Source organism: Aphelocoma coerulescens, chromosome 15 (genome assembly GCF_041296385.1).
Source record: "Aphelocoma coerulescens isolate FSJ_1873_10779 chromosome 15, UR_Acoe_1.0, whole genome shotgun sequence".
Lineage (NCBI taxonomy): Eukaryota > Metazoa > Chordata > Aves > Passeriformes > Corvidae > Aphelocoma > Aphelocoma coerulescens.
The window spans coordinates 13441316-13468995 of NC_091029.1; the positions used below are offsets into that span (position 1 = coordinate 13441316).

A 27680-nucleotide genomic window follows, 5' to 3' on the forward strand; every position below is an offset into this window, starting at 1 on the left:
CAGCACAAACCTGCCTCTTCTCGCTGCTTGAACACTTAAGCTGTTTCTCCAGGCTGGCTCTAAAGCTTTCCCAATTCATTTTTAAGACGCCAAAGGATTAAGGCTGGGAAGCAGCTGGGCAGCGAGCTGCACCTTGATGGAGTGACCATCCCTGCAGGATTCAAGCCCAAGATCACAAACACAACAGAAAAGGATAAAGAAAAACCACATCCTTTGGAAAACAGGCCGTGGCTCTGAGATGGAGAGACGATAACAGGACTGAGAACTGCAAGAGGAAGAAATTGGCAAAGACACCCACAAGGCCAAAGGAAAGATGGGTGGGTTCTCCCATCAGCCAGGGAACTTGGTCCTTAGAGGGGAAAAACTGCACATGGGACAGGGTGAGACCAACCTGGCACCAGCTGCACCACACCTTTGCCATCCCACCCGAGGGACAGGATAAACAGTGCTTTGGATGTGGACTCAAAAATACCCTGGGGTTTTCATTATTGAATGGATCAGGGAATGGTTTGGGTGGGAAGGAACCTTAAACTCCATCTTGTTCCACCCCTGCCATGGGCAGGGACACCTTCCACTGTCCCAGGTTGCTCCAAGCCCTAATGTCCAGCTTGGCCTTGGACACTGCCAGGGATCCAGGGGCAGCCACAGCTTCTCTGGGCACTCTGTGCCAGGGCCTGCCCACCCTCACAAGAAAGAGGCTTCCACATGGCTGAGGTTCTCAGGAAGGTGAGGCAGCTGGGGTTGCTTTAGCACAGGGATTGAAGAGCTATGCAAATGTCTACCCTTCCTCCAGATGTTATCAATTAATTAGGTACAGCTCAAACCTCTGTGATGGAAGTAACAAAAGGAAGACACTCACTTTGTGCCTCCAAGATTTCCCCAAACAAATTTTAAGTCTTTAAAGTGAAACCCCAACCGTGATTATTAATCTCCATCAACGTGTTAGAAAGACTAAGATTTCATTTCTAGGAATTATTTTAGATTTAGGCTCAATTTAGAGCCATCAACTGCAGAATAAACAGATGCAAAGCAGGTTTAATCCCTTAAAATGCACAGCTGGGGATTTCTAGGGAGCAGACTGAAAAATTAACACTGAGAAAGAAGGTGAGTCAGCTGGGTCACAGAATCATGGAATGTCCTGAGCTGGAAGGAATCCCCAGGGATCATGGAAGATCAACTCCAGACATCCAACAGATCAGCAGCTCTCTGTCCCTGTCAGCAGCAGGTGCCACTCACAGGCCACAAAACCACATCTCTAGAGCCCCCAAACTGAAGGATTCCCACTGCACGTCCTTCCACTGATCCTCTCAAGTGTTTGTGAGGCAGATTTCCCTCTCCCAACCTCCTGCTGGTGTCAGCAGCTCTCCATCCTGCTCAAAGACACCTCAAGGCACACAGATACTTGGCTCAACAGTGCTGCTCACTCTTCTCCCGGCAAAGCTTGGGATAGGGGCCTGATTCCTCCAGGGAGGAGCAGAGTCTTTCCCAAAAATCAACTCTCCTACCCCACTGACTTTCAGGAGTGTGCAAACTCCACTCCTGGCTCCAGGTCTCACTGTGGGTGTGGAGCAAGCCAAGCCCTCCCCTGGGCCGCCTTCCTGATCCCAGAGACTCGAGGTGTGTCTGATCCATCTGATCCATCCAGTGGATGTTTCTGCAGAGTCAGCAAAACAAGGAGCTTTCCCCAGAGCCTCCCAAGGACAACACAAAAACAGGGACAGAGATCCAGCCAGGGAGCTGGACTGCTCAGATAGAGCCTGGATAAAAGTCACACCTCAAGCTGGGCTGCCCTGGGCTTGGAGCAAGCCCAGGAGGCCACGGAGCTGCTCCAAGGGCTCCCTCTGCTCTGGAGCCAGGCTGGGAGAGCTGGGGGTGCTCACCTAGAGAGGAGAAGGTTCCAGGGAGAGCTCAGAGCCCCTTCCAGGGCCTGAAGGGGTTCCAGGAGAGCTGGAGAGAGACTTGGGACAAGGGCTGGAAGGACAGGACACAGGGAATGGCTTCCCAGTGCCAGAGGGCAGGGCTGGATGGGATATTGGGAAGGAATTGTTCCCTGGGAGGGTGGGCAGGCCCTGGCACAGGGTGCCCAGAGCAGCTGTGGCTGCCCCTGGATCCCTGGCAGTGTCCAAGGCCAGGCTGGACATTGGGGCTTGGAGCAGCCTGGGACAGTGGAAGGTGTCCCTGCCCATGGCAGGGGACAGAACAAGATGAGCTTTAAGGTCCCTTCCCACCTGACCCATTCCATGATTCAATGAAAACTCACTCCTCACCTGCAAGGTGTGAAACATCACCCACCTGCATCCAACCACTTCCCTCCCTCCTGCTCCAATACTCCGTGCTGAAGGATGAGGCCTGAATTCCCTCTGCCTCCTTCCAGCACCAGCCCCAACACGGCCCAGGAGCCCTCGGCAGGGCCACACTCGCAGCAGCTCCTGAGCTCCCTGCAGCAACAAGTTCTTTTGGCAGGAACCTCCCCCAGAAAAGTCAACTGGAGATGCTCAAGTTCCACAGTCAAATCCCACAGGAGCGCTGCCTCACCACTGCACAAAGCCCCCGATCCCAATGGGAAATGACACGCGGCCACACCACTGAAATGAGTAATTATTTACTTTCCATCCCCAGTTATTGCTGCAGCCTCGGGAAAGCAGGAAAAACAGAGCCAGGACACTCGTGCTCTACTGGAAGTGGGAAGCTCACCCGGCTACCAGAGCAAATCCTGAATCCCTAGGAAAAGCAGGAAGTTCTTCAGGGCTGACAAGAGATTTCCAGAGCAAGGAAATTGGTGATGACAAACACCCCTTGGCTGATGGGCGCTGGGATTCCGTCAGGGTTTGGGTCAGGCTAATGAAATATAAACTATTAAATGAAGAGGTTGAAGTGGGGAGAGATGGTTTCAATGTCTGTGTGGCCAATCCCTCTGGATCAGCTGAAAAAGCAGGAAAAGCAGAGCAGTTTGGCAGCAACACCCTGGGAGAATGTTTTACAAGTTCCAAGGGCCCAAAAAAGGGAAATTAGCAGAGAAAAGCCAGACCCAACCCCCTGGAGCATCCCTCAGCATCATGGTGAGCTAAGAACTCAGGAAAATGCCAAAATTCTGTCCTCGGGTGTTTGCAGAGCACTTGGGAGTTGGATTCCTGTGGATTCAAGCCTTGACACTGAGATTCCTCGAGCCCTGTGACAGCCACTGGGTAGCGGTGGCTTGGGCTGGGATGGCAGGGTAGGACTGGATTAGAGCCCAAATGAAGCTGGATTGTAATGAGAATAAAGCTGAATTATAAGCAGGAGCAAGATGAATTATAGCCAGAGTAACTCTGAATTATAGTCAAAGTACAGGCTGAATTCTAACCAGAATAATGCCAAATTATAACCAGAACGAAGCCAAATTATAACCCAAATAAAGCTAAATTACAGCTGGAGTAAAGATGAATTATTGCCAGAATAGAGCTGAATTATAACCAAAATATAAGCTGAATTACAAGCAGAATGCCAAATTACACCCAGGATAAAGCCAAATTAGACCCAGAAAAGAAAAAAAAAAAACAATTTATGACCAAAACAATGCTGAATTGCACACATAATAAGGATGAATTATAACCAAAATAAAGCCAAACTATAACCAGGATACAAGTGAATTACACCCACAATAATATTGAATTACAACCAAAATAAAGCTAAGTTACGACCAAAATAAAGCCGAATTATAACCAAAGAAAAGGTGAACTACAACCGAAGTAAAGACGAATTATAACCAGAATAATGTCCAATTATAACCAAAATCACGCCGGATCACATCAGGATAACGCTGATTTATAACCAAAACAAGGCGGGGCCGCTGCTGGCCCAGGGCAGGCCCCGGGAACCGGCGGAGGGTCAGGAGGGACTGGGAGGGGGGACCCGGGCCGCCTCAGGGGGTGTGGGGGTGTGTGGGGGGGCCCGTCCCCCCTCAGCGGGACCCCCGTGCCCCGCGCCCGCGCGGGCCGTCACCTCGCAGCTGAACTCCATCTCGGCGTCCATGGTGGCGATGCGCACGGTGAAGGTCTTGGGCTGCTTGCGCTTGAGGGAGCTGAAGCTCATGCGGGACGCGATGGCCCCGGCCATGGCGGCGCGGCGCGGTCAGCGCGGCGGCGGCGCCATGGCGGCCTGGCTCCGCCCCCCCGCCACGCTATTGGCCCCGCCGCGCCGTGCGCCCGCCCCCGCCGCGCCGTGTAGCCAATAGAAAGGGCAACGCTGGAGAGGCGGGAGCAGAAGCAGCTGTGATTGGGTAGAACGGACGCCGCTCAATGAAAGGGGCGGGGCGGGGCGGGGCCAGAAGGGAGGTGTGAGGAAGCGATGGGACGTGGCGATGTCGCCCCCTGGTGGCGGGCGGAGCGCGCTGCAGGCGCGGGCGTGGGAGGGGGCGGGCACCGGGACCCGGCGGGGGGGACACGGGGACACGGGGACACGGGGACACGGGGACACGGGGACACGGGGACACGGGAGGGTGGCACGGGACCCTGGCGTGTGCGGGGCCCGTGAGGTTTCAGGGCTCCGCGGAGTGTCCGGGATCCAGGGATGTCCGGCGTCTCTGGGCGGTCTGTGGCGAGTCCGGGGTCTCTGGAGGGTCAGTGGGGTGTTCTGGATCCGCGGGGTCAGTGGAGTGTCCAGGGTCTGTGGGGAGCCCGGGGTCCCCGGGGTGTCTGGAGCCCATGAAGTGTCAGGAGTCCGAGGAGTGTCAGGGGTCCTGGGATATCCAAGGTCCGTAGGGTGCCAAGGATTCCTGGGGTGCCCGGAGTCCGTGGATGTCAGTGGTCCGTGGGGGTGTCAGGAGTCTGGGGGTGTCCGGAGGTTGTCCGGAGGTGTCCAGAGTCCGTGGGGTGTAAGGGGTCCTTGGGGTGTCAGGGATCCCTGAGATGAGCGGGGTTTGTGGGTCCGTGAGGTCCTTGAGGTGTCTCCGCTGCCTCCGTTGTCCCCGCGGCCGCGGAGTGACCCCGTGTCACGGGTGTCCCCGGCGCCGAGGGTGTCCCCGCACACCGGGGTTCCCTGGGTGACGCGGGACGCGGGGGGCTGCCCCTCGGTGGTTGCCAGGGCGAGGGGGCCCACGCGGTCCCGGGGGGACCCGGGTGTCCGGGCTCGTGGGTGGGGGCAGAGCCTGGGACCAGCGCCCGGCGCGGGCGGGGACACGGGGCAGGACCGGGACTGGAACTGCGGCTGGGACCAGCGCGGGGCAACGGGACGGGACTGGCACCAATACCGGGACACGGGACGGGGCTGGGAGCAGAACCAGCTGCGGTAATGGAACCGGGACCGGCGCTGGGATGATGGGACAGTGACTGGGACTCGTCACCAGGGCAAGGGGAGGGACTGAGACCCCCACCGGTGTGGGATAACGGGCTGGGAACGGGACAGAAACGGGGACCCGCTCAGAGTTAGTGGGACGGAAGCTGAATCCAGCACGGGGATAACGGGACGGGACTGGGATCAGTTCAGGGTTACTAGGACGGGAGCTGGGACCAGTTTAGGGATACTGGGACGGGAACTGGGACCAGCACGGGGATTACGGCGTGGGAATTGGGACGGAGGGGTTCAGGGATACTGGGACGGAAACTGGACCTTCACGGGGATAACGAGACGGGAACTGGGATCAGCATGGAGTAACGGGACGGGAACTGGAACCAGTTCGGGGTTACTGGGACGGGAACTGGGACCAGCACGGGGGAACGAGGCCGACCCGAACCGGGCAGGAGTAGGAGGGGGAAGGGACCAGCGGGAGCCGAGAAGCTCCTCCGACACCCCCGGGGGGGACCCGGGCATCCAGGAGCGGCCCCCGCCTCCGCAGCGGGAAGAACGGGGCCTCTGTCCCCGCGGGCACAATGGGAACATTGACGGGGACCCCCCCGCAGGACTCCCCATGGCAGAAAGCGACGACCCCGCCCGCCGGGACCCCGCCCCCGCCGGCCCCCGCAGCCAGGTGGGCGAAAGGGCTGGGGGACATGAGGGGGGAAACTGGGTTTGGGGGGGTTGTAGGGGTTGGGAGGGGTTCTTGGGGAGCCCTGGGCATCCACGGGAACTCGAGGGGGGCATGTGGAGCACTGGGGGATTTGGGGAGCCCAAGGCTCCATAGGGACTTATGGGGCACAAGGGGGGAGCCCCGGGCAGCTGGGGGGTCATGGTGGGGTACAAAGATAAATTGGGGTAGGGGGGCGCTGAATGGGCCTTCCTTGGCCTCCTGCCATGGGTGACCCCCCCTGCCCAGCCCTGCCGGCCCGTGCCGAGGGTCCACGCCTTTGGAAAGGGGGAGCAGGCGCTGCGGAGAGACCCCCGCACCCCTCCGGCCATGCAGGGCTGGCTGCACAAGCAGGTGAGGCGGGGGGCGTGGGGAGGGCTGGGAATTCAGGGGTGTATGGGGTTTGAGGTGGGGAGTTCTGGGGGGCTTGTGGGATTTGGGGGTACCTGGGATGGTGGGGAGGAGCTGGAGGGTGTACAGGGTTGGAGGGGTTTAGAGTGTCAGGGGGTCCTGGGAGTGGATATGGGGCTTGAGGGGATCTGGGGTGGTGAGGGAAGGTTATGGGGTTTGCGGGGTTTGGGGATATCAGAGACATTTGGTCGGACTGGGCAGTGTGGGGCGGTTATGGGGTCTCAGATGGAAGAGGGTGCTGGGGGGGTTATGGGGTTTGGGGGTCTGGCATGGCAGGGAGTCCCGGGGGAATCAGAAGGGATTGAGGGTCCCGGGGGGGGTGATGGGCTGCGGGGGCTCAGCCCCTGTCCCCCTTCCCCCTCCGCGCCTCTCAGGACAGCTCGGGGCTGCGGCTCTGGAAGCGCCGCTGGTTTGTACTGGTGGATCTCTGCCTCTACTACTACCGGGGTGAGGGGGGCCGGGGGGCTCTGGCGACACCCGGAGGGCGTGGGGACCTGGGGGTGAGGGGGGTCTTGGGTGACCTGGGGCCCCTGGGGGGTCAGCGATCCCCGGGGTGTCCCTGACTCATTGGGGATTCCCGAGGGGCTCAGGGTTCCTGGGATGTTGGGCGGTCCTTGGAGGACCAGGAATCCTGGGGGATTGGGGGTCCCTGGGGTGTTGGAGGTCCCTAGGGAGGTCAGGGATTCCAGTGGGATCTAGGATCGCTGGGGTATTTGGGGGTGTCTGGGGGAGTCAGGGATCCCCCGGGAATTGGGGTCTCTGGAGCTTTGGGAATTCCGGGGGATTGGGGGGTCTCTGGCTGGATCAGGGATCCCGCCAGAATCGGGGGTCCCTGGGCCACGGGAGGTCCCTGGGGGCTTGAAGAGATCCTTGGTGGGGTTCTAAGTTCTGGGGGGCTCCGGGAGGCTTGGGGGCACCCGGTGGGACTCAGAGCAGCTCCCCGGCCTCTCCCTGATGGTACTGGAGAGATCGGGGTGCAGAGGGGGGTTCTGGTGCCCCCACTGTGACCCCTCCTCTGTCCCCCAGACAGCAGCGAGCAGCAAGTGCGGGGCGGCCTCCCCCTGCCCGGCTACGAGATCCGCGTCCTGGCCCCCGCCCCCCGCGCCCCCCGAGCCCCCCAATTCCTCTTCACGGTCAGCCCCGGCCCCTTGGGTGCCCGGATCCGGGGGTGCCCTGGGTGGGGAGCATGGGACCTGCATACCTGAGCCCCGTCTACCAAGGATCCCCCATTCCCAGGCTGAGCATCCCGGGATGCGAACCTACTGCCTGGGGGCTGAGACCCCCGAGGAGCTGCACGCCTGGGTCTGCGCCCTGCGCCGGGGGGCATCGGCCCTGCCGGGGTGAGCGGGGCACGGGGGGGCACCGGGGGAGCCGGGATCACCGGCCCTGCCCGGGTGAGCGGGGCACGGGGGGCCTGGGTCCACGGCGGGGGGCACAGGGGGCCGGGGTACTGAGGAATTTGGGGGATCCCAGGCTGCAGGAGGAGGTTGGAGGCTTTGTGAGGGTCAGAGAGGGTTTGAGGAATCTGGGGTGGGGGTCACTTGGGGGCAGTTAACCCTTTAACCTCTGTTTTCTCCCCCCTTCCCAGCTCCCCCCGCTCCCTCTCCCTGCAGACAGCCCGGGAAGTCCGGAGCACGGGTCCCGCCTCGCCCCCATTGCCCACACACTCCCCGGGTCAGGGGCTGGGGGGCCCAGCCGTGCCCCCTCCTCGCTGCCCCCCAGTGCCTCCACTGCCCCCCGGCGAGGTGAGATCTGGGAATGGGGGGCACTGGGATTTTACTGGGGGGGGGGGAATAGAGGGGAGGCAAGTACTGGCGTGATTGTGGCGCAGATCTGTGGGGTGGGAGGGGGTTATAGGGCAAAATGGGGGGGCTATGGGGCAGAGGAGGGGGCTGTGGGCAGAGAGGGGGCTCTGGGGCAGGAGCGGCTCTGGGGACGCCGGAGCAGCGCTCCCTGTGCCCTTCCTCAGGTGCCCCAAGCCCAGGAGGAGCCCCCGACGCGGGGGTGTCCCCCCAGGACCGGGGACACGTGGGGGGGGCCGCGGGGACCCCCCGAGCCCGCGCCCGCAGGTGAGACCCGGCCACGCCCCCTCGGCCACGCCCCCCGGCCACGCCCCCCGGCCACGCCCCCCGGCCACGCCCCCCGGCCACGCCCCCCGGCCACGCCCTCGACCACGCCCCATCGACCACGCCCCATCGACCACGCCCGTTCTGGCCCCGCCTCCCCAGGGCGGAAACCGCAGAAGCCCCGCCCCCCCGGAGCAGCGCCGGAGCGAGACATCGGGACCAATCAGCCACCGGCTTCTCCACCTGCCTCTTCTGATTGGCTGCCGAGCGCCGCCGGACCCGCGGGCACCGCCCCCGCGCCGGCATCCAATGACGCGTCGCGGCGGCGGCGGGCGGGGGCGGGGGGGCGTGGCTGGGCGCGCGAAGGTGTGGCCGGGCGGCCAATCAGGATCACGCTGCTGCAGGCCAGCTTCTGAGGGGGCGGGGCGGGGCCGGGGGGGCGGGGCCCGGTGGGCACGCGCCGCGCGCGGCCCCGCCCCGGTGCGGAAGATGGCGGCGGGAGCGCGCGGCGGGAGCGCGGCGCTGCGGCGGCTGCGGGGCGGGGGCGCGGGCGCGGCCCCGCGGGGCGCGCGGTGAGTGGGGGCCCCCCCGGGCGGGGACCCCTGGGCCCCCCGCCCTGAGAGCCCCCGCGGCATCCCCGGAACCCTCATCCTACCCCGGACTCTGCGTCCACCCCGCTCCCCGCATCTCCCCCGGCGGGGACGCCCCGCATGCTCCCGCCCTATCTCCATCTCCCCAGGACCCCGCATCCCTCCCGCTATCCGCATCCCCCCCGGGTGGAGACCCCGCCTCTGAGGCCTTGAGGCCCAGCTCTCCCCCGCTTTTCGCATCCTCCCGCACCCCGCTCCCCTGAGCCCTCCGATCCCCCCCCACCCGGACCCCGCATTCCCCCCGGACTCCGCATCCCATCCGGATCCCGCATCCCCCCGGCCCGGGACACTCGTATCCGCGCCTCTGAGACCCCTGATCCCCATCCTTGCCCCCGCATCCCCGCCGCTTCCCGCAGCGCCTCGGGAGGGGACCCCCGCACCCCGCTCCCCTGATCCTCGCCCTGGACCCTGCATCCTTCCCGGACTCCGGACCCTGCATCCCCCCGGGTCGGGACACCCACACCCCGCTACCCTGATCCCCTCCTGGACCCCTCACCCCCCTCCGGACCCTGCATCTCCCCCCGCTCCCCGCATCCCCCCGGGCGGGGACCCCGCACCCCCCGTCCTTGAGCCCCCTGAACCCTCCCCGGACCCCGCGGCCCTCCCGGACCCCGCGGGCGGCCCCCGCAGTGGCCCCACGGTCGTTGCCTCACTGGGGACAAAGGTCCGGCCGCCGCTCGGACCCGGGGCCGAGGGGCCCCGTTCCCCCCCCCGCCACTACCCTGGGGAGGACCCGACCTTCGCCGGGGCACCGGAGCCACCCTAGGGCTGATGGGGAACCCCGGGGGACAGGCTGGGGGGCTGCTCCCACCGCCCCATGTCCCCTTGTCCCCTTGCCCACGGAGGGGTCACCACCACTGGAGCAGCCCCTGGGTAAAGGGGATCCTATGGATGCCCCCATTGCCCCATGTCCCCTTGCCCATGGAGGGCTCACTGCCACTGGAGTGGCCCTTGGGGCTGAGGGGGCTCCCATGGGGCTGCCCCCCGTGTCCCACACCCCCACAGCAGCGCCCTTGCTCTGTTGGGGCAGCATGGCCAAAATCCCTCTGGATTCTGGGATCCATCTGGATTCAGGGGGACAGACTGGCACTAGGGACAGACCCACCCCAGAACTGGGACAGGGCTCCCAGTATGAACTGAGCAGAAGCCGGTGAAGTCCTGGGGCCCCCCGGAAGCTGGACAACGGAGGCAGCTGCCCGCAGGACTGGCAGTGAGGCCTCTGGATCCCGTTTTGCTGTCCAGCCGGTCATTCCCGGTCATTCCCGGTCATTCCCGGTGTCTCCCCTGCCCTGCTGTCCCACAGGGGGTACTCCAGGGATGCCGAGGGCAGCTGGTTCCGCTCCCTCTTCGTGCACAAGGTGGATCCGCGCAAGGACGCGCATTCCAACCTCCTCTCCAAGAAGGAGACCAGCAACCTCTACAAGATCCAGTGTGAGTGCTCCTGCCGGGAGGAAGGCAGGAGCACCCTGCTCTGCTGCCCCTCCTCACCCATTGGGACCCCCATTCCCGGATCCTTCCCCCTCCTTCCCCGCTTCCCAGCCCCTTTCCTGTCCCTGCAGTTCACAACGTGAAGCCGGAGTGCCTGGAAGCCTACAACAAGCTGACGTGAGCACACTGAGGGGGCTTCCCAGCATCCCAGCGGGATGTTGGGGTGCTGCTCTGGAGTGAGAGGGGTGGGAGGGCTCGTGCAGGGCTCCCGGGGCTCCTGGGTGGATCCGTGTCCCTGTGCCGTGCCTCAGGTTCCCTCGCTGTGAAATGGATGCAGCCCCAAAGCTGCTCCAGATCCTGTTTGGGCAAACCCTGGGAGGGCGAAGAGGGGCACTGGGAGGGTTTTGGGGTGCTGCTCCCCCACCCCACTGCCCCCCTCTGTGCCCCCACAGAGAGGAGGTGCTGCCCAAGCTCCACTCGGACCCCGACTACCCCTGTGACCTGGTGGGCAACTGGAACACGTGGTATGGCGAGCAGGACCAGGCAGGTGAGGGCAGGTGGCGGATCCCGTTGCCTCCACTTCCGAAGGCAGAGATGTTGGTGGGATTTTGGGGTGCTGCTCCCCTTCCCCACCCCCAAAACCCTCTTTGCAGTGCACCTGTGGCGCTTCTCGGGCGGGTACCCGGCGCTCATGGACTGCATGAGCAAGCTCCGGCAGAACAAGGTACCACCGGGGTGGGGGCGAGACCCCTGTGCCCGACAGCCCCGGCCCGCGTCGCCCCCACCCCGAAACCCCCGGCTGGGGCTGTCCCCAGGAGTACCTGGACTTCTGCAAGGAGAGGAGCCGGATGCTGCTGTCCCGCAGGAACCAGCTGCTCCTGGAATTCAGCTTCTGGAACGAGCCCCAGCCCCGGCAGGGACCGAACATCTACGAGCTGAGGACCTACAAGCTGAAGGTGGGGGTGCCTCAGGGAGGGGTCTTCAGGCTGATATACCCCAGGTTTTATGGGGCAGCCCCCCAAATTCCTCCTCCCTGGGTGAAGAAACCCCAAGCAAGGGGGTTCTGATTGGTTTTCCTTCCCTGTTTCCAGCCAGGGACCATGATCGAATGGGGCAACAACTGGTAAGCCACTGGTTTCCCAGCATGGGAAGGGATCCAAGGTGGGGAAAGCTCCCTCTGGAGAAGGGGGAACCCCTGGGGCAGCCCCTCCATGTGTCCCCTGCTTTGTGCAGGGCTCGGGCCATTAAATACCGCCAGGAGAACCAGGAGGCAGTCGGGGGGTTCTTCTCCCAGATCGGGGAGCTCTACGTGGTGCATCACCTCTGGGGTAAGGGGGTGTCACCCCCGGGGGACCCCCGGCCTGGAGGCTGGGCTGGGGGGCTCAGGGTGCCAGCCCCGTCCTCTCCCCACAGCCTACAGGGATCTGCAGTCCCGGGAGGAGACGAGGAACGCGGCCTGGAGGAAGAGGGGCTGGGATGAGAATGTTTATTACACTGGTGAGCGGGACCCCCACCCGCTTTGGGGACCCCCTGCCTGTGCTGGGTACCCCATCCCACCGTGGGGACCTCCTGCCCTCACCTCTCTCTCTCCTTTCCTTCCCCAGTCCCGCTGATCCGGACCATGGAATCACGGATCATGATTCCCCTGAAGATCTCCCCCCTGCAGTGATTGGGGGGCCGTGCCAGGGCTGTGTCCCTGCACCCCCAGGGGCTCCCTGCCTGTGCCCTGGCCCTGCTGGGAAAGGCCTGGGGGGGTTCTGCTCCCCCCCAGCTCTCCCCCCCAGCCCGTTTTGGGGTGCCTTGGGGGGGATGAGAGCGGGGAGGGGAAGGTGGGAGCCCCCCATCCTGTGGTGGGTGCCCAGGATGGTGCTGCCAGGGGGGCTGGGCAGGCTGCAGAGGTGGGGGGGGGGCTTAATTGCTCCTGATGAGCCCAGCGGGTGCCTTTGCTGCCAATTAAATATTTAATATGCCAAAGCCTGGGCCCCTCTCAGGGTGGGGAGGGCGGTACTGGGGGTGCTCGGTGTGACCCCCCCAGGCTGGTCACACCCCCTGCCCCATGTCATGGGTGTTTCCTGCACCAAAGGCCCCCCACCATGGGTGCTGTGATACACTGAGGTACCCCCCAAAACCCCAGTGTACCCCCCGTGCTGCTGGGGACCACATCCTCTGCCCATGGATTCCTCCAGCGGCGCTGGGAACCCCTTGACAAACCCATGGATACCCCCAAGTGCCATGAGGGGCCCCATCCGGTGCTCCCCTCAAGCTCATGGATACACCCAGCACCACCAGGGACCCCATCCAGTTCCACCCCCTAAGCTCCTGGATCCCCCCAGTACCACTGGGCACCCCAAGTGAAGCCCCAGCCCAGCCCTTGGATACCCCCCAGTGCCATTGGGAACCCCATCCCAAGCTCCTGACACCCCCCAGTGCTGCTGTGGACACCTCCCCATGACCCTTCAAGCCTATGGATCCTCCCAGTGCCACTGGGAACCCCATCCCGTGATCCTCCAAGCTCATGGATCCCCCCCAGCGCCATTGGGAACCCCATCCCAAGCCCTCCCCAAATCCATGGATCCTTCCACCATCACCGAGGACCCCATCCCATGCCCCCCCAAGCCCCTGCATGCCCCTCACCCCACTGGGGATCCCATCCCAACCCCATGGATACCCCCCAGTGCCATTTGGGATCCCATCCCAATCCCATAGGTACCTCCTGTGCCATCAGGGACCCCATCCCATGCCCCCACCAGTACCACTGGGGACCCCATCCTGAACCCTTTCCAAGCCCATGGATGTCCCCCAGTGCCACCGGGGATCCCGTCCCAATCCCACGGACACCCTCCAACGCTTCGGGAACCCCTATCCAAGCTCCCCGCATTCCTGTGGGGGCCCTTCTGCAGCAGGAGCCCCCCCAGTCCCACCAGTGCCCCCAGTGCGAGGGTCTCACCCCGAGGACTGCCCCATCCCCCCCCCCCCAGCCGGGTTTGTGAGCAAGGACAGCGACCACGCCCCTTCGGTTAAGCCACGCCCACTTAGGTTAAGCCACGCCCACTTCCGTTGAGCCACGCCCCTCCGCGCAAACCACGCCCATTTAGCGAAGCCACGCCCCCATCGCGCCATGCGGGTCCTCCAGGACATCAGATCCGCTAGGGGGCGCCTGCAGCAGTGCCAGCCTCTCGCCGCCGCTCCGCGCTCTGTTGTTCCGTGACGTCACTTCCGGGAGGCGCGGAGGCGAGGGCGCGGTGAGTGCGGGGGGCGAGCCGGGACCCCCGGGAGGGGATGGAGGGGAAAATCCCGGGTCCCTTGGGTTGGGGGGCTCCGGAGAGGCGGAAGGCCCATGGCCCGGTGTGCTGGGGGCTCATTAGAAGTGGAGGGTCCTGGTGTGCAGCGGCGAAGGCTCCATGCTGGGGGTCTGGGGGAGCTCTGAGGCCTCGGTCCCGGTGTGCTGGGGGTCTGGGGGGCTCTGGAGGAGCGGAGAGTCCCGGATCTGTGGATCTGGGGGGCTCTGGGGATGCAGAAGCCGCAGTCCCGGTGTGTTGGAGTCTGGGGGCTCAGGGGCAGTGGAGCCCCCGAGGCCTGGAGGGATCGAGCCCTCGAGCCCGGTGTCCCAAGGGAGCCCAGTGGGAGTGGAGGGTCTGAGGGAGCTGTGGTGGAGCAGAGACCCCGGGCCCGCGGTGCTGGTGGGGCTCAGAGCTGGTCTGGGGGGGCTGGGAGGCAGAGGATGGAGGGAGGGAGGCACAGGGGACACTGCAGAGCCCAGGCGGGGCTGGCGGGGGGAGCCCGGGATAGCCCCAGTCCAGGCAGGTTTGGCCCCCACGGACTCCCCCTGTGCCCCCTCCCCAGCCCGGCTGGCAGCACCATGTCCTCCGAGTCCAGCAAGAAGAGGAAGCCCAAGGTGATCCGCACGGACGGGGTCCCAGCCGAGGGCAAGCGGGGCAAGGGCGACGCTGACCAGGTACAGACCTGCCCAGGGACCTCCCCACACCTCTCTGTGCTGGCCTGGTTTTCCCTGCTGGAAAACAATGCCCAGAGAAGCTGTGGCTGCCCCATCCTGGAAGTGTCCAAGGCCAGGTTGGACAGGGCTTGGAGCAACCTGGGATAGTGCAAGGTGTCCCTGCCCGTGGGACTGGATGGGCTTTAAGGTCCCTTCCCACCCACACCATCCTGGGATTCCTTGAATTGTGAGATCCAACTCTCCCAGCTTCCAGTGCCTCTTAAACTCCTGCTGTGAATTCCTAAACCTGCTTCCATCTCTTTCAGGAGACACAAACGCTCCTCTGGAGAGCGAGCACAAGGCTGGAGGATCCCTCAGGGATTTGCATGGTGCCTTCAAACCCTCCCATGAGCAGCAGGATAGTGTGGGATCAGCCAGAGTGGGGATCAGGGTGGAGGAGGAGGAGGAGGAACCACCTTCCTGGTTTATCCTCTGTGGTCCTGTCGATCATGGAATATCCTGAGATGGAAGGGATCCACAAGGATCCTCCAGTCCAGCTCCTGGCCGTGCCCAGGACACCCCAACCGTGTGGATTCACATTTATAACAATAAACATAAACATGCCAGGTGTTTTAGTGAGCGGTGGGTTTGGGATTGTTGGAACTGACTCCTCTCCCTGTGGGATTCATGGGCAGAGCCAGAAATTGCAGCTTGTCCCACAGAGCCCTTTGCAGGTGGGAGGGATGAGCCAGGGGAGGTGTTTCTGCCTTGGCAGGATGTCAGGTACTACAGCGAGGAGAGCGAGGTGGATCTGCGCGACCCCATCAAGGACTACGAGCTCTACAGGGAGACCTGCCAGGAGCTCCAGAGGCTCATGGCAGAGATCCAGGAGCTGAAGAGCCGGGGCATCAAGGAAAATGTAAGGGAAGGCCTCTGTGTGTGGTGTCACGTGTCTGTCCTTTGGTGTTTTCCCGTTAATCCCAGAGGAAAGGCAGCGGGAGCTATGATGTCTCCTGGGCAGAGTCAGGGAAATGGAACAGCCTCCCTTTCTCTGGCAGGATGGGGCAGGAATTGAGGCCCTGGAAATGGAACAGCTTTCCTTGTCCAAGGCTGCTGGGACAGGGAATTGAACCCCTGGAAATGGCAAAGCTTTCCTTGACTAGGGTCCTGGCACAGGGAATTGAGCTCTGGAAGTGGAACAGCTTTCCTTGACTGGGGCTCCTGGGGCAGGGATTGAGCTCTGGAAATAGAATAGCCTCCCTTGTCCCATGCTCCTGGGACATGTCAGGTGCTTCAGGCTGAACCACCTCTGTTCCTACTGCTGGGAAAAGTGACTGGAGAGATTTTTTAGGAGCCTGGACCCCCCTCGCAGTGATTCCCAGCAGTGCCCTGTGATCTGGCAGGGGGAGGCTCCCTCGGAAGCCCCAGTGGCATCAATGTGGCTCCATAGCAGAGCGTGGAGCCCCTTTTGTGCCAGGAATTGCCTGCAGCCATCTCTCCTGCTTCCATCCCCTCCCTCCTGCCCCTCAGGCCTCGGAGATCGACGAGCGGCGCGTCCAGAGCTGTGTCCACTTCATGACCCTGAAGAAGCTGAACCGCCTGGCTCACATCCGGCTGAAGAAAGGCAGGGACCAGACCCACGAGGTACCCAGGAGAGGCTGGGACTGAGGAATGCACCTTGGGATTTGGGGGGTGGGACATGGGGCTGGTCCTGCCTGTTCTGTGTATGTGGTGCGAGGAGTTTCACCTCAGCCAGGCCGTGGGGTTTGAGTTGAGGGTTTGCTGGGAGACTCTGAGCCTGATAAACTCCTGGTGAGTGTGGGGAGCTGTAATTAGGTGAATAAGGAAGTGTCTACTTCTGTCTTGAACATAGTGGAGAGTCAGAAAGCTCTGTTTCAAGGGTCTGGTGTTGTGCAGGTGTAGAAATGGGTGGGTGATTGGCCTGGAAGCTCCATACCCAGAGTTCTCAGAGAGGGAGCTCTGTGTGCTCCAGCAAATGAGCCCTGTCCTGTGCCTTGGCTTTGAAACATGCTGGGAGGAGCAGGATTGGGCTCATGTCACAATCCTTTGCTCCCCCAGCCCTTAAAAATGTCATTCTTCCACCCAAAAATTGTTGAGTACCCTAAAACCCGCTGTCCCAAGCTGCTGTAGTGACAGGGGGTGTTAGTGACTCTTGGGGTGTCTTTGCTGCTCCATCCCTGCTCTGGCCCTGTTTCAGGCAAAGCAGAAGGTCGATGCCTATCACCTGCAGCTCCAGAACCTGCTCTACGAGGTGATGCACCTGCAGAAAGAGATCACCAAGTGCCTGGAGTTCAAGTGAGTGTGGCCAGGAAGCAGAGGGAGCAGTGGTGTGTCTGGGATGGGTGGATGATTCCCGTCTTTGGGAGCTCTTCCCACGTTCCTTGAGTTCACTGCGGGAGCAGAGCGGGTGCTCCAGGTGTTGTGTAATTATGGAATGGTTTGGATGGGAAGGGACCTCAAAGCCCATCCAGTGCCACCCCTGCCATGGCAGGGACACCTTCCACTGTCCCAGGCTGCTCCAAGCTCCAATGTCCAGCCTGGCCTTGGGCACTGCCAGGGATCCAGGGGCAGCCACAGCTGCTCTGGGCACCCTGTGCCAGGGCCTGCCCACCCTCCCAGGGAACAATTCCTTCCCAATATCCCATCTATCCCTGCCCTCTGGCACTGGGAAGCCATTCCCTGTGTCCTGTCCATCCATGCCTTGTCCCCAGTCCCTCTCCAGCTCTCCTGGAGCCCCTTTAGGCACAGACAATGGAGGAGAAAACAAGTTCAGCTCACTGATGGTGGTGGCTCAGTAGCAGAGGGAAGTCGGGGCAGGAAGCACCACTGGGACACTCTCCTGTGGGAACATTGGGCACTTCCCACTTTTCCCTGGTCTGATCCGTGTGTCCTGGCAGGTCCAAACATGAGGAGATCGAGCTGGTGAGCCTGGAGGAGTTCTACAAAGAGGCCCCCCCTGAAATCAGCCGCCCTGCCATCACCCTGACCGAGCCCCACCAGCAGACCCTGGCCCGCCTGGACTGGGAGCTGGAGCAGCGCAAGAGGTGGGTCAGGGGTGTTCCCACTCCGTGCCTCTGCTCCAGGGATCTGGGCAGACACCCAGAGCTGCTGGGAGAGCAAATGTAGGGATGAAGTCTTTCACTGCCTCTTGGATCAGCGTGGAACAAGGCATTTGTTGTGTGGCTGGGAGATTCCCTCTGTGTGGAGCTGGGATCCGTGTTCCATAGGTCAGGGAGTTCTCTGTCACTGCCTGCTGACCCCTGTGCTCCCTGAAAGGGAGCCCATCCTGGCTGCAGCTGCTGCCAACCACCCTGGGCTGGGACAGCCCCGTGTCCTGCTGGTGGTGTCATCACTGTCCCAGCTGCTCCCTGACTCTTGCCCCCTGGGAAAAGCAAACATGACCCAGCATTCCTGTGTTTGGGTAGCAGTGGCCAGGAGCACCTTCTGGAAAGATCTGTTGGAATGTGCTGGTGGGTGCTGCCTGAGGGCAGCTCAGCAGAGCAGTGAGAGGTGCTGGGTGCTTCCAACCCCTCGTGCTTCCCCTCTCCCAGACCCTTTCCCTAAAACCTGGCTGCTTTTGCCTGGTGGAAGGCACAGCCAGGATCCTCCAGCTGGCTCTGCCGGTGGCACAAGCAGAGGAGTGTTCAGCCAGCAGAACTCTGAGGGTCCTGCTTAAAAATGATCATTGCAGACCCTCAGCTGGACATTAAATTGCTGAGAAGCTCTGGAATTCCCAATCCTCACTGTGTGGTATCAAGGGAATGCCCTTGTCCATCTCCCACCGCTGCTGAGGTGGGACATGGCCTGTTCAGCTGCTCAAGAGCAGATGCCAGTGGTGCTTTGGGCCTTTTCTGATGTTGTTGGCATCCATCCATCCATCCATCCATCCATCCATCCATTTGTGTTGGTGTTTTTAGCTGTGCAACCCCAAGGAGTGCTGGGCTGGCTTTGGAATCTTCTGCGAGGGGCCTCTGGAGTGGCGTGCAGGGATTTCAGTAGCTCAGTTTTGGGAAGGTGTGTGAACCCTGGAGCTCAGAACTTGCGTGGGAGCCTGTTGGGATGTGTGCTGACCCCCACAAACACAGCTTTGCTTGGAAACAAAATTCAGGTTCTGCAAGGTCAGGTCTGTTTGTCCTTGGAGAGGAACTGGTCACTTCCATGTCCAGTTTCCCTGCTCCTGCTGGGAAAGAGCTTGCAGTCAGCAGCAATAAGGAGATTTAGTGAGTTCTCCCTAAACACGAGTGTGTCCAGGGCTCAGAGCATCGTGGTGGGCTTGCATTTCCCTGGATTTGCTATATTATACCTTGGCTATGTGACATGAAGTGACTCTGGGAATATGAACTGGAAAAGCCTCTTAGGGAGGGAGCTTGGAGGGCTCGTGGCTGCTGGCAGCAGAGCCTGCTGTGGGAGCAGATCTCCTGAGGGAAGATCCAGTTGCTGCCCCTTGGAGCACAGCACGAGGCTGAGCTTCCCCTTTTCCTTGTTCGTTTTCCATCTCCAATCAGTTCCTTCTTTGGCTTGCCCTTGGCATTGGGAGCTCTGTGTTTGCCCCATGTCTGAGCTCTCCTGGTTCCATGTGTCGGGGCAGGAATGCTGGAGCCCATCATCCAGGTGGATCCCAGCAGATTTAGAGCTGTGCTGTGTGGCAGTGACAGAATTCCCACCTGCAGGCTGGCAGAGAAGTACAAGGAGTGCCTGACCAGCAAGGAGAAGATCCTGAAGGAGATCGAGGTGAAGAAGGAGTATCTGAGCAGCCTCCAGCCTCGACTCAACAGCATCATGCAGGTACCTGAGCTCTGCAGGAGCTCACAGTCCCAGGGGCAGCTCCTGGGCTGGTTTGGGTTTGGAGATGTTTTGTTCCCACTCAGGGAGGGCGAGGGGCAGATCCGAGACCCCTCCAGAGTCTCCTTGTTTATGCGGCAGCTCCCGCAGCCCTGCAGCTGCAGGAGCTGCTAAATGGGCCTTTCCCTGGGGAGCCCCACGCAGTTCCAGCCCCCTGTGACTGCCTTGGGAGGGAAGAACACGAGGAGGAACTGGGTTATTTCCAGATCCAAAACCTTCCCAGCAGAGGCAGCTGCCAGCCCTTCCCTGGGGCTCTCCATGTTTAACCCTGCCCACCGCTGCTGTGCCAGCTTCATTTCCGATTTGCTCGGGGTGAGGAGGATTAGCTGTTCCCTTCCCAGTGCTGAAGGCTCTCCTTGTCACTCCCCAGGCCTCCCTGCCAGTCCAGGAGTACCTGTTCATGCCCTTTGACCAGGCACACAAGCAGTACGAGACCGCCCGGCACCTCCCGCCGCCGCTCTACGTCCTCTTTGTCCAAGCCAGCGCCTACGGACAGGCCTGTGGTGAGCACCAAGGGGGCAGTGCCCCTCCACGGGCCAGATTTCACTCCTGCTTGCAGGAATCACCACTTTTTGGGGGTCTTTCCCCGCTGTCTGCTGTGCTGTAGGATTCTGCTGAGCGCAGAGCAGCGGGGTGGCCCCACGGCGCAGTGAGGCAGCAGCATTTGAAACCTTGTTTGCTCAGCTGCCTCGCTGGAAGAAGTGCTTGGGAAGCTCCCTTCCCCCCTTCCCAAGGTCGACAGGGATGTCCTTGCAGCCTGTGAGCTGGCTGGGTGCTGTCACAGCCTCCCCAGAGCTGTCACCCCCTGCCTTGTGCCACCCGTGGGTGGGGGGGACTCCAAGATGGGTGGTGCCTTTCCCTGGCCTTGTAGAGCCCCTTCCCACGGCTCACCTGGAAACCTTCATCCCCTCAGGCAGCTTTGTATTTTAAGGAGCTTTCTGGAGCCTCCCTGAGTGGGGAAGGATTTCTGGAAGAGGTTGGGAATCCCACAGGCCTGTCCACACCTCCTGTGTGGTGAAGGCTGTGGAGGACACTTTGGCACTTGGCCACACCAGGTCCCTGCTGCATCTGTAGCCATGGTGACACCACTCCTCAATCCCTGCTTGTCCCAGCCAAACCCCAACCCCTCTTGGCTATTGATAATGATTTGGCCCTTATGGGGTCAGGGAGAGTCCCTCAAAACCCAGCATTTTCCGTCCTCTGACCTCATCCTGTCCAGGAGATCCAGCCCTGTGGTGACCTCACGGAACTTTCCAGACAACTGCTGTTCCCACTGGGCCTCTTTTGGAGCTTCCTCCACCAGGAACCAGGAGCATTTGGGGCAGGGCTGCTCTGCCCACTGCCTTTCCAGCAGGAGTGGGATTCCTAACTCAGTTTTCCTGTCTCCTCTGCAGATAAGAAGCTGGTGGTGGCCATCGAAGGGAGCGTGGAGGAAGCCAAAGCCCTTTACAAGCCACCTGAGGACTCGCAGGGTGAGTTGTGGTGTTGCCCTGGGGACTTGTTCCTGTGTGTCTGCAGCTCCTGGGACTCTGCTTTTGTTGGGAGAGGGGTGTCAGGGGGACCATAGCCTTGGGAAGAGGGCTGGTGGTCCTGCTGGTGGTGGGAGAGCTGAGCCCTGGGTGGTCCCTCTGACACCCCTCTCTCTGCACAGATGATGAGAGCGACTCCGACGCGGAGGAGGAGCAGACCACAGTAAGGGACAGAGCTGTTCCCCTCTGGGGCTGGGTGGGGCTGGGTGGGGCTGGGTGGGGCTGGGTGGGGCTGGGTGGGGCTGGGTGGGGCTGGGAGCTGCCCCTGCACTCCGTGAGTGTGTGGAAGTGCAGCGATGTCAAATCCCAACCTTTCTTGGGAGGAGGGAGCTGCCATTTCCAGTTTGTGTCCCAAATGCAGGAGCAGCCAGGGTACAGAGCTGCTCCTCTCGTGTCCCTCCACGCTGACATCCCACATCTCCGGCTGGAGCTGCTCCACTTTGTATAAATAGCCTGAGGGCAGGGAGCTGGTGTCCAACAGGGAGGGATCCGTGTCCATCCCGTGCCAGCAGCATTCTGTGCTCCAGGGCTTGTTCAGCACTCCTTGGAGGAAGTGTTTCTCCTACAGATAATTCCTGCTAGGTGCTGAGGAGAGGCTGGAAATGCTGGTTGGTCCCAGCAGCAAAGCCTGAGGGGGCTCTGGGCCTCCACTCCCACCTCCTGGCACCAGCACTGGGTGTTCCTGTGGGGAAGGGTGAAGGGAAGGGCCTCAGGTGTCCAGGGAAGGGAACGGAGCTAGGAAAGGGTCAGGAGCAACTGAGGAGCTGGGAAAGGGGCTCAGCCTGGAGCAAAGGAGGCTCAGGGGGGACCTTGTGGCTCTGCACAAGTCCCTGACAGGAGGGGGCAGCCGGGGGGGTCGGGCTCTGCTCGCAGGGAACAGGGACAGGAGGAGAGGGAACAGAGTTTGCCAGAGGAGGATATAGGGAAAATTCCTTCATGGAAAGGGCTGTCCAGCCTGGCACAGCTGCCCAGGGCAGTGGTGGAGTCCCCGTCCCTGGAGGGATTGAACACGTTTGGATGTGGCACCTGGGGACAGGGCTCAGTGGTGGCCTTGGCAGTGCTGTGGGAGTGGTTGGACTTGGTGCTCTCAGAGGGCTCTTCCAGCCTAAAGGATTCGCTGATTCTGGGTTCTGCCTCTTGCAGTGGGAAAGCTTTTGGGCCAGCAGGTCCTTGGTTTTGTCTCCCAGGAGTGGAGACATTCCTTGGAGCTGAAGGAATGACAGGAACCAGAGCTGAGCTGGTTTCCTGCTCCTCTCCCTCCCCAGGGCAGCTGTGGCCGTGGTGCTGGGGGATTGGGGAACTGGACTGGAGGGAAAGAGCAGTGGGCTGGGAAGGTCCATGGGTTGGTGAGGAGCAGGAGAAGGCTCTGAGAGCTGTTTTACCCCCCCAGAAGCGGCGCCGGCCCACGCTGGGCGTGCAGCTGGACGACAAACGCAAGGAGATGCTGAAGCGACATCCCTTGTCCGTCACCCTCGACCTGAAGTGCAAAGGTGAGGGGCTCTGGGGGGGGACAGCAGCTCAGGGACTGACCCCAGCAGCACCCTGGGGACTTTGGGGGGAGCTGAGGGTGGGGAGGGGTTTCTCTGAGCTGGAGCAGACACCAATGTCACCCCTTCTGTGTGGGCAGATGAGAACGTCCTTCACCTGACCTTCCACTACCTGATGAACCTCAACGTCATGACAGTGAAAGCCAAGGTGACCACTGCTGTGGAGATGACCACGGCCATCAGTGCTGGGTAAGGAGAGCCCCGTGGGCAGCAAGCCTGGGGATCACTGGGCACTGATCCCATGGGATCCAGGAGCCCTGCAGAGCCTGAGGATCACTGGGCAGTGATCCTATGGGATCCAGGAGCCCTGCAGAGCCTGGAGATCACTGGGCAGTGATCCCATGGGATCCAGGAGCCCTGCAGAGCCTGGAGATCACTGGGCAGTGATCCCATGGGATCCAGGAGCCCTGCAGAGCCTGGAGATCACTGGGCAGTGATCCCATGGGATCCAGGAGCCCTGCAGAGCCTGGAGATCACTGGGCAGTGATCCCATGGGATCCAGGAGCCCTTCAGAGCCTGGGGATCACTGGGCACTGCTCCCATAGGATCCAGGAGCCCTGCACAGCCCAAGCACCTTCCTCCTCCTCTCCTCTGCCATGACAATGCACAGTCAGGGAGTTTGGGAACCTCTCAGCAGTGCCAGGGCTGTCAGGAGCTGGGGGAAAGCCTCTCCTGCTGACACATTCAGCCTCCCTGCCACAGGCAGAGCCTGGCAGCTCCCTCACCTGACTGCTCCTGAGGTCACCTTGTCCTGAGCTCCAGAGATGCAGCTGCCTCTCCTTGTGCTCCCCAGAGCCTGCTGGAGCCTGACTGCTGTGAGGAACAGCTTAAGTGGCAGCTTTGGGAGCCTGCCCAGGGAGCTCCCACCAGCTGCCAGCTCTTTTGGTGGCTCTCCCTGGGGCAGGGGGTGGGAGAGACTGGGCTGGGCTTGCCTGGGAGCGGGTGCTGCCTCCCAGCCTGTCCCATATGCAGCCTCCTCATCCTTTTGGGGTTCTCTTCTTGCTGCAATCACCCCAAACCCTGTGTGACAGCAGCTAGAGGTCCTGTGCAGGGCATTCCCTCCCTCCTGCTGCTCTTGGCTGTGTTACCCCAAACCAGGGAGGCTGTGCCTTGAGCCAGACCCCAAATCCTGCAGCCCACTGTGCTTGGTCAGGCTTGTGAGTACAGTCAGACATGAGGAATTTCATGGCACTGGAGGGAGCAGGAGCTGGTGCCCTGTGATTTCCATCTTCTCCCAGCCAGGGAGGAGACAGCTCTCCTTTAGGAGTGGAACTAGGGGAAAATCATTCAGGTCTTGAGCTCATGGAGCTCTTAATCCCTTCCTCTGGGCTCGAGGGCTGTTTGTGGGGAGATGTGGAGCCCAGGCTGCTGCTGATTCACCTCTCCCCTCTTTCTGCCAGGGACCTGCTCTCCCCAGACTCCCTCCTCAACTGCCTCTATCCCGGGGACCACGGGAGGAAAACGCCCAACCCGGCCAACCAGTTCCAGTTCGATAAAGTGGGGTGAGTGTCACCCAGGCCACAGCCATGAGGTCCTCGCCCCAGCACAGCAAATCCTCCCTGGCTTGATGTGACCCTTCCTCGTTGTCCCCACAGCATCCTGACCCTGAGTGACTACGTGACAGAGCTGGGACACCCCTACGTGTGGGTGCAGAAGCTGGGTGGCCTGCATTTCCCCAAGGATCAGCCTCAGGCATGGCACAAACCCCTCCCCTTTCCCCTGCTGAGGTTTGGGGTCCTGTCCCGTCCCCCTGCTGGCACCAGCTGCTCCCAAACCATAAACTGGGACAGGCTGGGCTGGGTCTGTGCGTGGGGCCATGCTGCCGTGTTGATGTCACACACACGGCATGGTGCAAGCCCTGTCAGTGACACTGAGTGACCCAGTGGGTTTCTGTCCCTCTGGAGGGGTGGCTGCTGGGGACTGACATCCCTCCTGCCCACAGCACACGGTGGCTGCTGACAACTCCCTGAGTGCCAGCCACATGGAGCTGACGGTGAAGCTGCTCCGGAGCCGCCTGCAGTCCCGCCTGGCCCTGCACAAGCAGTTTGCATCCCTCGGTGAGTGCTGGGCTCCCTGCCCGTCCCTGAAGGCACAGGGCACAGTGACAGGGTCCTGCCAGGCCCCCCAGCCATCCCTGGGGACAGGGGTGCAGTGGCAGCATCCCCAAGCTCCAGGTGGCCGTGGTCCTGAATCCCAGTTACTCCACGCTGCTGCCCATCTTCAGCCAGTGCCTGAACTGGGAGGGAGAGTGGAACAGCAGCAATCACAGGAGAGGAGACATCAGCTGGCTGACGTCACCTTTGATGGGTGGCACTGCCACCCTCAGCATTCCCAGTTGTTCCCTCTGCCCTTGGGAGTTGTAGGGATGAGGGAACTGCCCTATTTTGGGTGGCAGAGGAAGGCTCTGCCCGTTCTGGTGCCCTTTTTGGGAATGGCCATCCCAGCGCTGGGAAGCGATTTAGGATGTGATGGGAGGTGAAGTGCACACCCATGTGTGTTGTGTGCCCGTCAAGCAGCCCAGGGATCCAGTGGGATCACAGTCTTAGGATCCCATGGGATCACAGCCCAGGGATCCAGTGGGATCACAGTCTAAGGATCCCATGGGATCACAGCCCAGGGCACCTGATGGAGCTGCTGAAGGATAAGGGCATCCCCAGGTCCCACTTTGGGAGTGTCCCCGCTGCAGGGCAGTGACAGAGCTGTGTCCCCAGCCCTGCCCTGCTCAGGGGCCCTGTCCTTGTTCCAGAGCACGGCGTTGTGCCCGTGTCCAGCGAGTGCCAGCAGCTCTTCCCGACCAAGATCGTCTCGCGCCTGGTGAAGTGGACAGCCATTCCCTACGAGGATTATGCTGTAAGTGCTGAGCACGAGGCTGAATCCCTCCCTTCCAGCTCCCTTCCAGCTCCCTTCCAGCTCCCTTCCAGCTCCTTTCCAGCTCCCACATGGCACTGGAGCCATCATTCCTTCTCCTCCTCTCAGGAGCTGCCCTACACTAAGGATGTGATAGAGGCCGGCTTGGCTGAAGACACTCACCTCTACTACATGGCCCTGATAGAGAGGGGAACAGGTAAGCACCTTTCCTTCCCTTGGGAACTCCCAATCCCCATCCCAGGGCGGCTTCTGGGAGCCTCCATGGATAATCCACCCGTGGGTGATGCCTTTTCCCTGCTCAGCCAAGCTCCAGGCAGCCGTGGTGCTGAACCCTGGGTATTCCACGCTGCCTCCCGTCTTCAGCCTGTGCCTCAACTGGAAGGGAGAGCGGAACAGCAGCAACGACGACAACATTCGGGTACTGTGGGGTGGGGGCACAGGGGGCTGCAGCACCCCTGCCTTTTTTGGGGCTGTCCCCAGCAGTTCTGTGTCCGTAACAAGGGAATGTTGGGGTGAGCTGGTGGCCAGACACGCCTGGGAATGCAGAGTAGAGATCCAAGCCTGTGCTGACCTCCTCTCTGTTTTCCAGGCCATGGAGAGCGAGGTCAATGTCTACTACAAGGAGCTGTGGGGGCCCAAACCGGGCTACCAGCTCCTCACCAACCAGCTGCAGCGCCTGTGCATGGTGCTGGACGTGTACCTGGAGACAGAGCCCCACGATCCCAGCGTGGAGGGGCCCAAGGAGTTCCCCCAGGAGAAGATGTGTCTGCGCCTGGTCAGGTGGGAGCTGGCTGGGGGCTCAGGGTGCTGGCACGGACTCTGGTGGCATTGCTGATGCCTGGAGCCAGTCTGGAAGCCTGTCCTGAGGGAATCTGCCCCCACAGCTGGACAGTATCCCGGGGACTGGGCTTTTTCTGTGGGTTCCTGATCCCTGTGGGTCACAGCCTCTCCCTCTTCTCCTCTTCCAGGGGTCCCCTGCGCCTGAAGCCCTTCAAGTTCAACTACCCCCAGGGGTTCTTCAGCCATCGCTGAGCAGCCCTGGGCATCACTCTGGGGCTCGTTCTCTCTGTGGGGGGAGTGTTCCCATCCTGACATTTCAGCTCCTTTTCCAAGATTCTGGGTTTTGTTTGAAGGTTTTGTAGTCAAAGGGATTAAACTGAACTGAAGAAAAAATATGTGGGTGCCTTGTCCGTGCAGAGGGCTGGGATGGCCGACCTGTGGGGGCTGCAGCAAGCCCTGTGTCCCATCCCTGGGCTCTGACAGCCTTTCCAGGGATTCTGCCTGCCTCCTCACTTCCCTCCCCTCCCCACCACGGGGACTGGGGAGCTGAGATGGCTAAAAACTGAGATGGCTAAAAATAGCCCTTTTCCAGAGCCCGCACTGCAGCCCCAGCCTGTCCTTGCCACCTGGCTGCCATCCCATCAGCACCATCCCTGCATCCTGGGGGGCTTCTCTGCTCCCTGGCCTCAGAGGGGAGCACAGCAGAGTCCTGGGAGAGAGGCAGGATGAGGGTTGGGACATCCCAGCATCCTGGCTCGCCCTGCTTGGCATCAGGGAGTTGGGATGTGCCCCTTCCCCGGCACTGCTCCGTGTGGGGTCCCGGATTGGCAGAGCTGGGGTTCCATCCCCCCTCCCAAGGTCACTGTCCCTCCTTCATCCCAGCTTCTCCCTGTCTCTCCTGGGAGTGATTTCTCCCCCAGAAGGGCTGACAGCCCCTCTCCTGCTCCCCCCCCACCGCTGCCCTCGGTGCAGTGCTGCAGTGCTGGGCTGCGCCGCAGCCCTTGGGTCAAACCAGGCTCCCCCAGTCCCTGGGGAGCCACGCTTTAAAAAAAGAAGGAAGGGAAAAACCACACTGAAATCCTTTGGAAAGCACAGCAGGGCCGGCCTTGTTTCCATCCTCAGGGCACAGGGTCCTTCCTGCCTGCTGTGGGGTGTGTTTCCCCTCTGGAAAGCCCCGTGTCACCCACCCCAGCCCTGAGTGACAGATCCCAGCCCCACATTCCCATCTTCCTTCCCCGTCCTCCCCCCAGGACGAGCCAGCAGAGCCGGGGTGTCTCCGTAAGCACTTTTATTTGGTTATTGCACAGAAAGCAAGTATCAGTGGGCTGAGGTTCCTGGTGCATCGGGTGTGTCCGTGAGCATTCCAGCAGCTCCCAGCCTCTCCCACCTCTGCCTGGAGGGACTGTCACCCCCTAGGGCAGGGCAGGACCCCCCAGCCCCCCCCCAAGCAGCTACAGCTCTGCATTGCACTCATCCATCCATTGCACATACATTAAATAAATGCACTTAGAGGAGAAGGGCGGTGGGGTGCCCCCAGGGGTCCCCCCTCTTCTCCTGGGTTATAATTCAAGTGTTTAAATGTGGCGCTCGGCGAATATCACGTTCTGCGAGGGAAGCAATCGCC

At 61.6% G+C, this 27680-nt stretch overlaps 4 protein-coding genes across 7 annotated transcripts in view; 3 read left to right on the forward strand and 1 right to left on the reverse strand.

The window, feature by feature from the left end:
* Positions 1 to 4145, reverse strand: part of NF2 (NF2, moesin-ezrin-radixin like (MERLIN) tumor suppressor) — a 47358-nt gene extending 43213 nt beyond the window's left edge. For all 4 annotated transcript variants that reach the window (XM_069030591.1, XM_069030593.1, XM_069030590.1 and 1 more), the window contains exon 1: positions 3982 to 4145. In XM_069030591.1, coding sequence (XP_068886692.1) covers positions 3982 to 4095 — 114 coding nt within the window. In that variant the 5' untranslated portion in view covers positions 4096 to 4145. The remainder of the gene's footprint in view (positions 1 to 3981) is intronic.
* A 1739-nt stretch (positions 4146 to 5884) lies between these two features.
* On the forward strand, positions 5885 to 8713 carry LOC138119462 (pleckstrin homology domain-containing family A member 4-like). Its single transcript, XM_069031353.1, has 8 exons — positions 5885 to 5944; positions 6230 to 6334; positions 6766 to 6838; positions 7418 to 7524; positions 7628 to 7731; positions 7980 to 8136; positions 8361 to 8460; positions 8634 to 8713. Exons 1-8 carry the CDS (start codon positions 5885 to 5887, stop codon positions 8711 to 8713), a joined length of 786 nt encoding a protein of 261 aa, XP_068887454.1.
* A 53-nt stretch (positions 8714 to 8766) lies between these two features.
* Positions 8767 to 12490, forward strand: NIPSNAP1 (nipsnap homolog 1). The gene is made up of 10 exons (XM_069031030.1): positions 8767 to 9029; positions 10411 to 10538; positions 10667 to 10712; positions 10988 to 11082; positions 11189 to 11259; positions 11351 to 11491; positions 11627 to 11658; positions 11769 to 11863; positions 11949 to 12032; positions 12140 to 12490. The coding sequence occupies exons 1-10, from the start codon at positions 8767 to 8769 to the stop codon at positions 12202 to 12204; spliced, it is 1020 nt and encodes a 339-aa protein (XP_068887131.1). The 3' UTR covers positions 12205 to 12490.
* Positions 12491 to 13671: 1181 nt separating this feature from the next.
* On the forward strand, positions 13672 to 27635 carry THOC5 (THO complex subunit 5). The gene is made up of 20 exons (XM_069030721.1): positions 13672 to 13777; positions 14379 to 14490; positions 15245 to 15388; positions 16000 to 16113; positions 16688 to 16785; positions 17388 to 17534; positions 19161 to 19275; positions 19703 to 19835; positions 20727 to 20804; positions 20984 to 21024; positions 22252 to 22351; positions 22489 to 22597; positions 23809 to 23910; positions 24004 to 24100; positions 24351 to 24465; positions 25155 to 25258; positions 25385 to 25472; positions 25579 to 25694; positions 25866 to 26056; positions 26245 to 27635. The coding sequence occupies exons 2-20, from the start codon at positions 14395 to 14397 to the stop codon at positions 26306 to 26308; spliced, it is 2052 nt and encodes a 683-aa protein (XP_068886822.1). The 5' UTR covers positions 13672 to 13777; positions 14379 to 14394; the 3' UTR covers positions 26309 to 27635.
* The last annotated feature ends 45 nt before the right edge of the window (positions 27636 to 27680 follow it).

Excerpts from the sequence above, each read along its gene's own strand:
- LOC138119462 (XM_069031353.1), top strand. The coding sequence starts at position 5,885 with ATGGCAGAAAGCGACGACCCCGCCCGCCGGGACCCCGCCCCCGCCGGC. Across the intron at positions 7,732-7,979 it reads GGGGCATCGGCCCTGCCGGG|CTCCCCCCGCTCCCTCTCCC; the intron begins GTGAGCGGGGCA and ends CCCCCTTCCCAG. Across the intron at positions 8,137-8,360 it reads CTCCACTGCCCCCCGGCGAG|GTGCCCCAAGCCCAGGAGGA; the intron begins GTGAGATCTGGG and ends GCCCTTCCTCAG.
- NIPSNAP1 (XM_069031030.1), top strand. The coding sequence starts at position 8,767 with ATGACGCGTCGCGGCGGCGGCGGGCGGGGGCGGGGGGGCGTGGCTGGG. Across the intron at positions 9,030-10,410 it reads GCGGCCCCGCGGGGCGCGCG|GGGGTACTCCAGGGATGCCG; the intron begins GTGAGTGGGGGC and ends GCTGTCCCACAG. Across the intron at positions 10,713-10,987 it reads GAAGCCTACAACAAGCTGAC|AGAGGAGGTGCTGCCCAAGC; the intron begins GTGAGCACACTG and ends GTGCCCCCACAG.
- THOC5 (XM_069030721.1), top strand. The coding sequence starts at position 14,395 with ATGTCCTCCGAGTCCAGCAAGAAGAGGAAGCCCAAGGTGATCCGCACG. Across the intron at positions 20,805-20,983 it reads GCCACCTGAGGACTCGCAGG|ATGATGAGAGCGACTCCGAC; the intron begins GTGAGTTGTGGT and ends CTCTCTGCACAG. Across the intron at positions 24,466-25,154 it reads CAAGCAGTTTGCATCCCTCG|AGCACGGCGTTGTGCCCGTG; the intron begins GTGAGTGCTGGG and ends TCCTTGTTCCAG.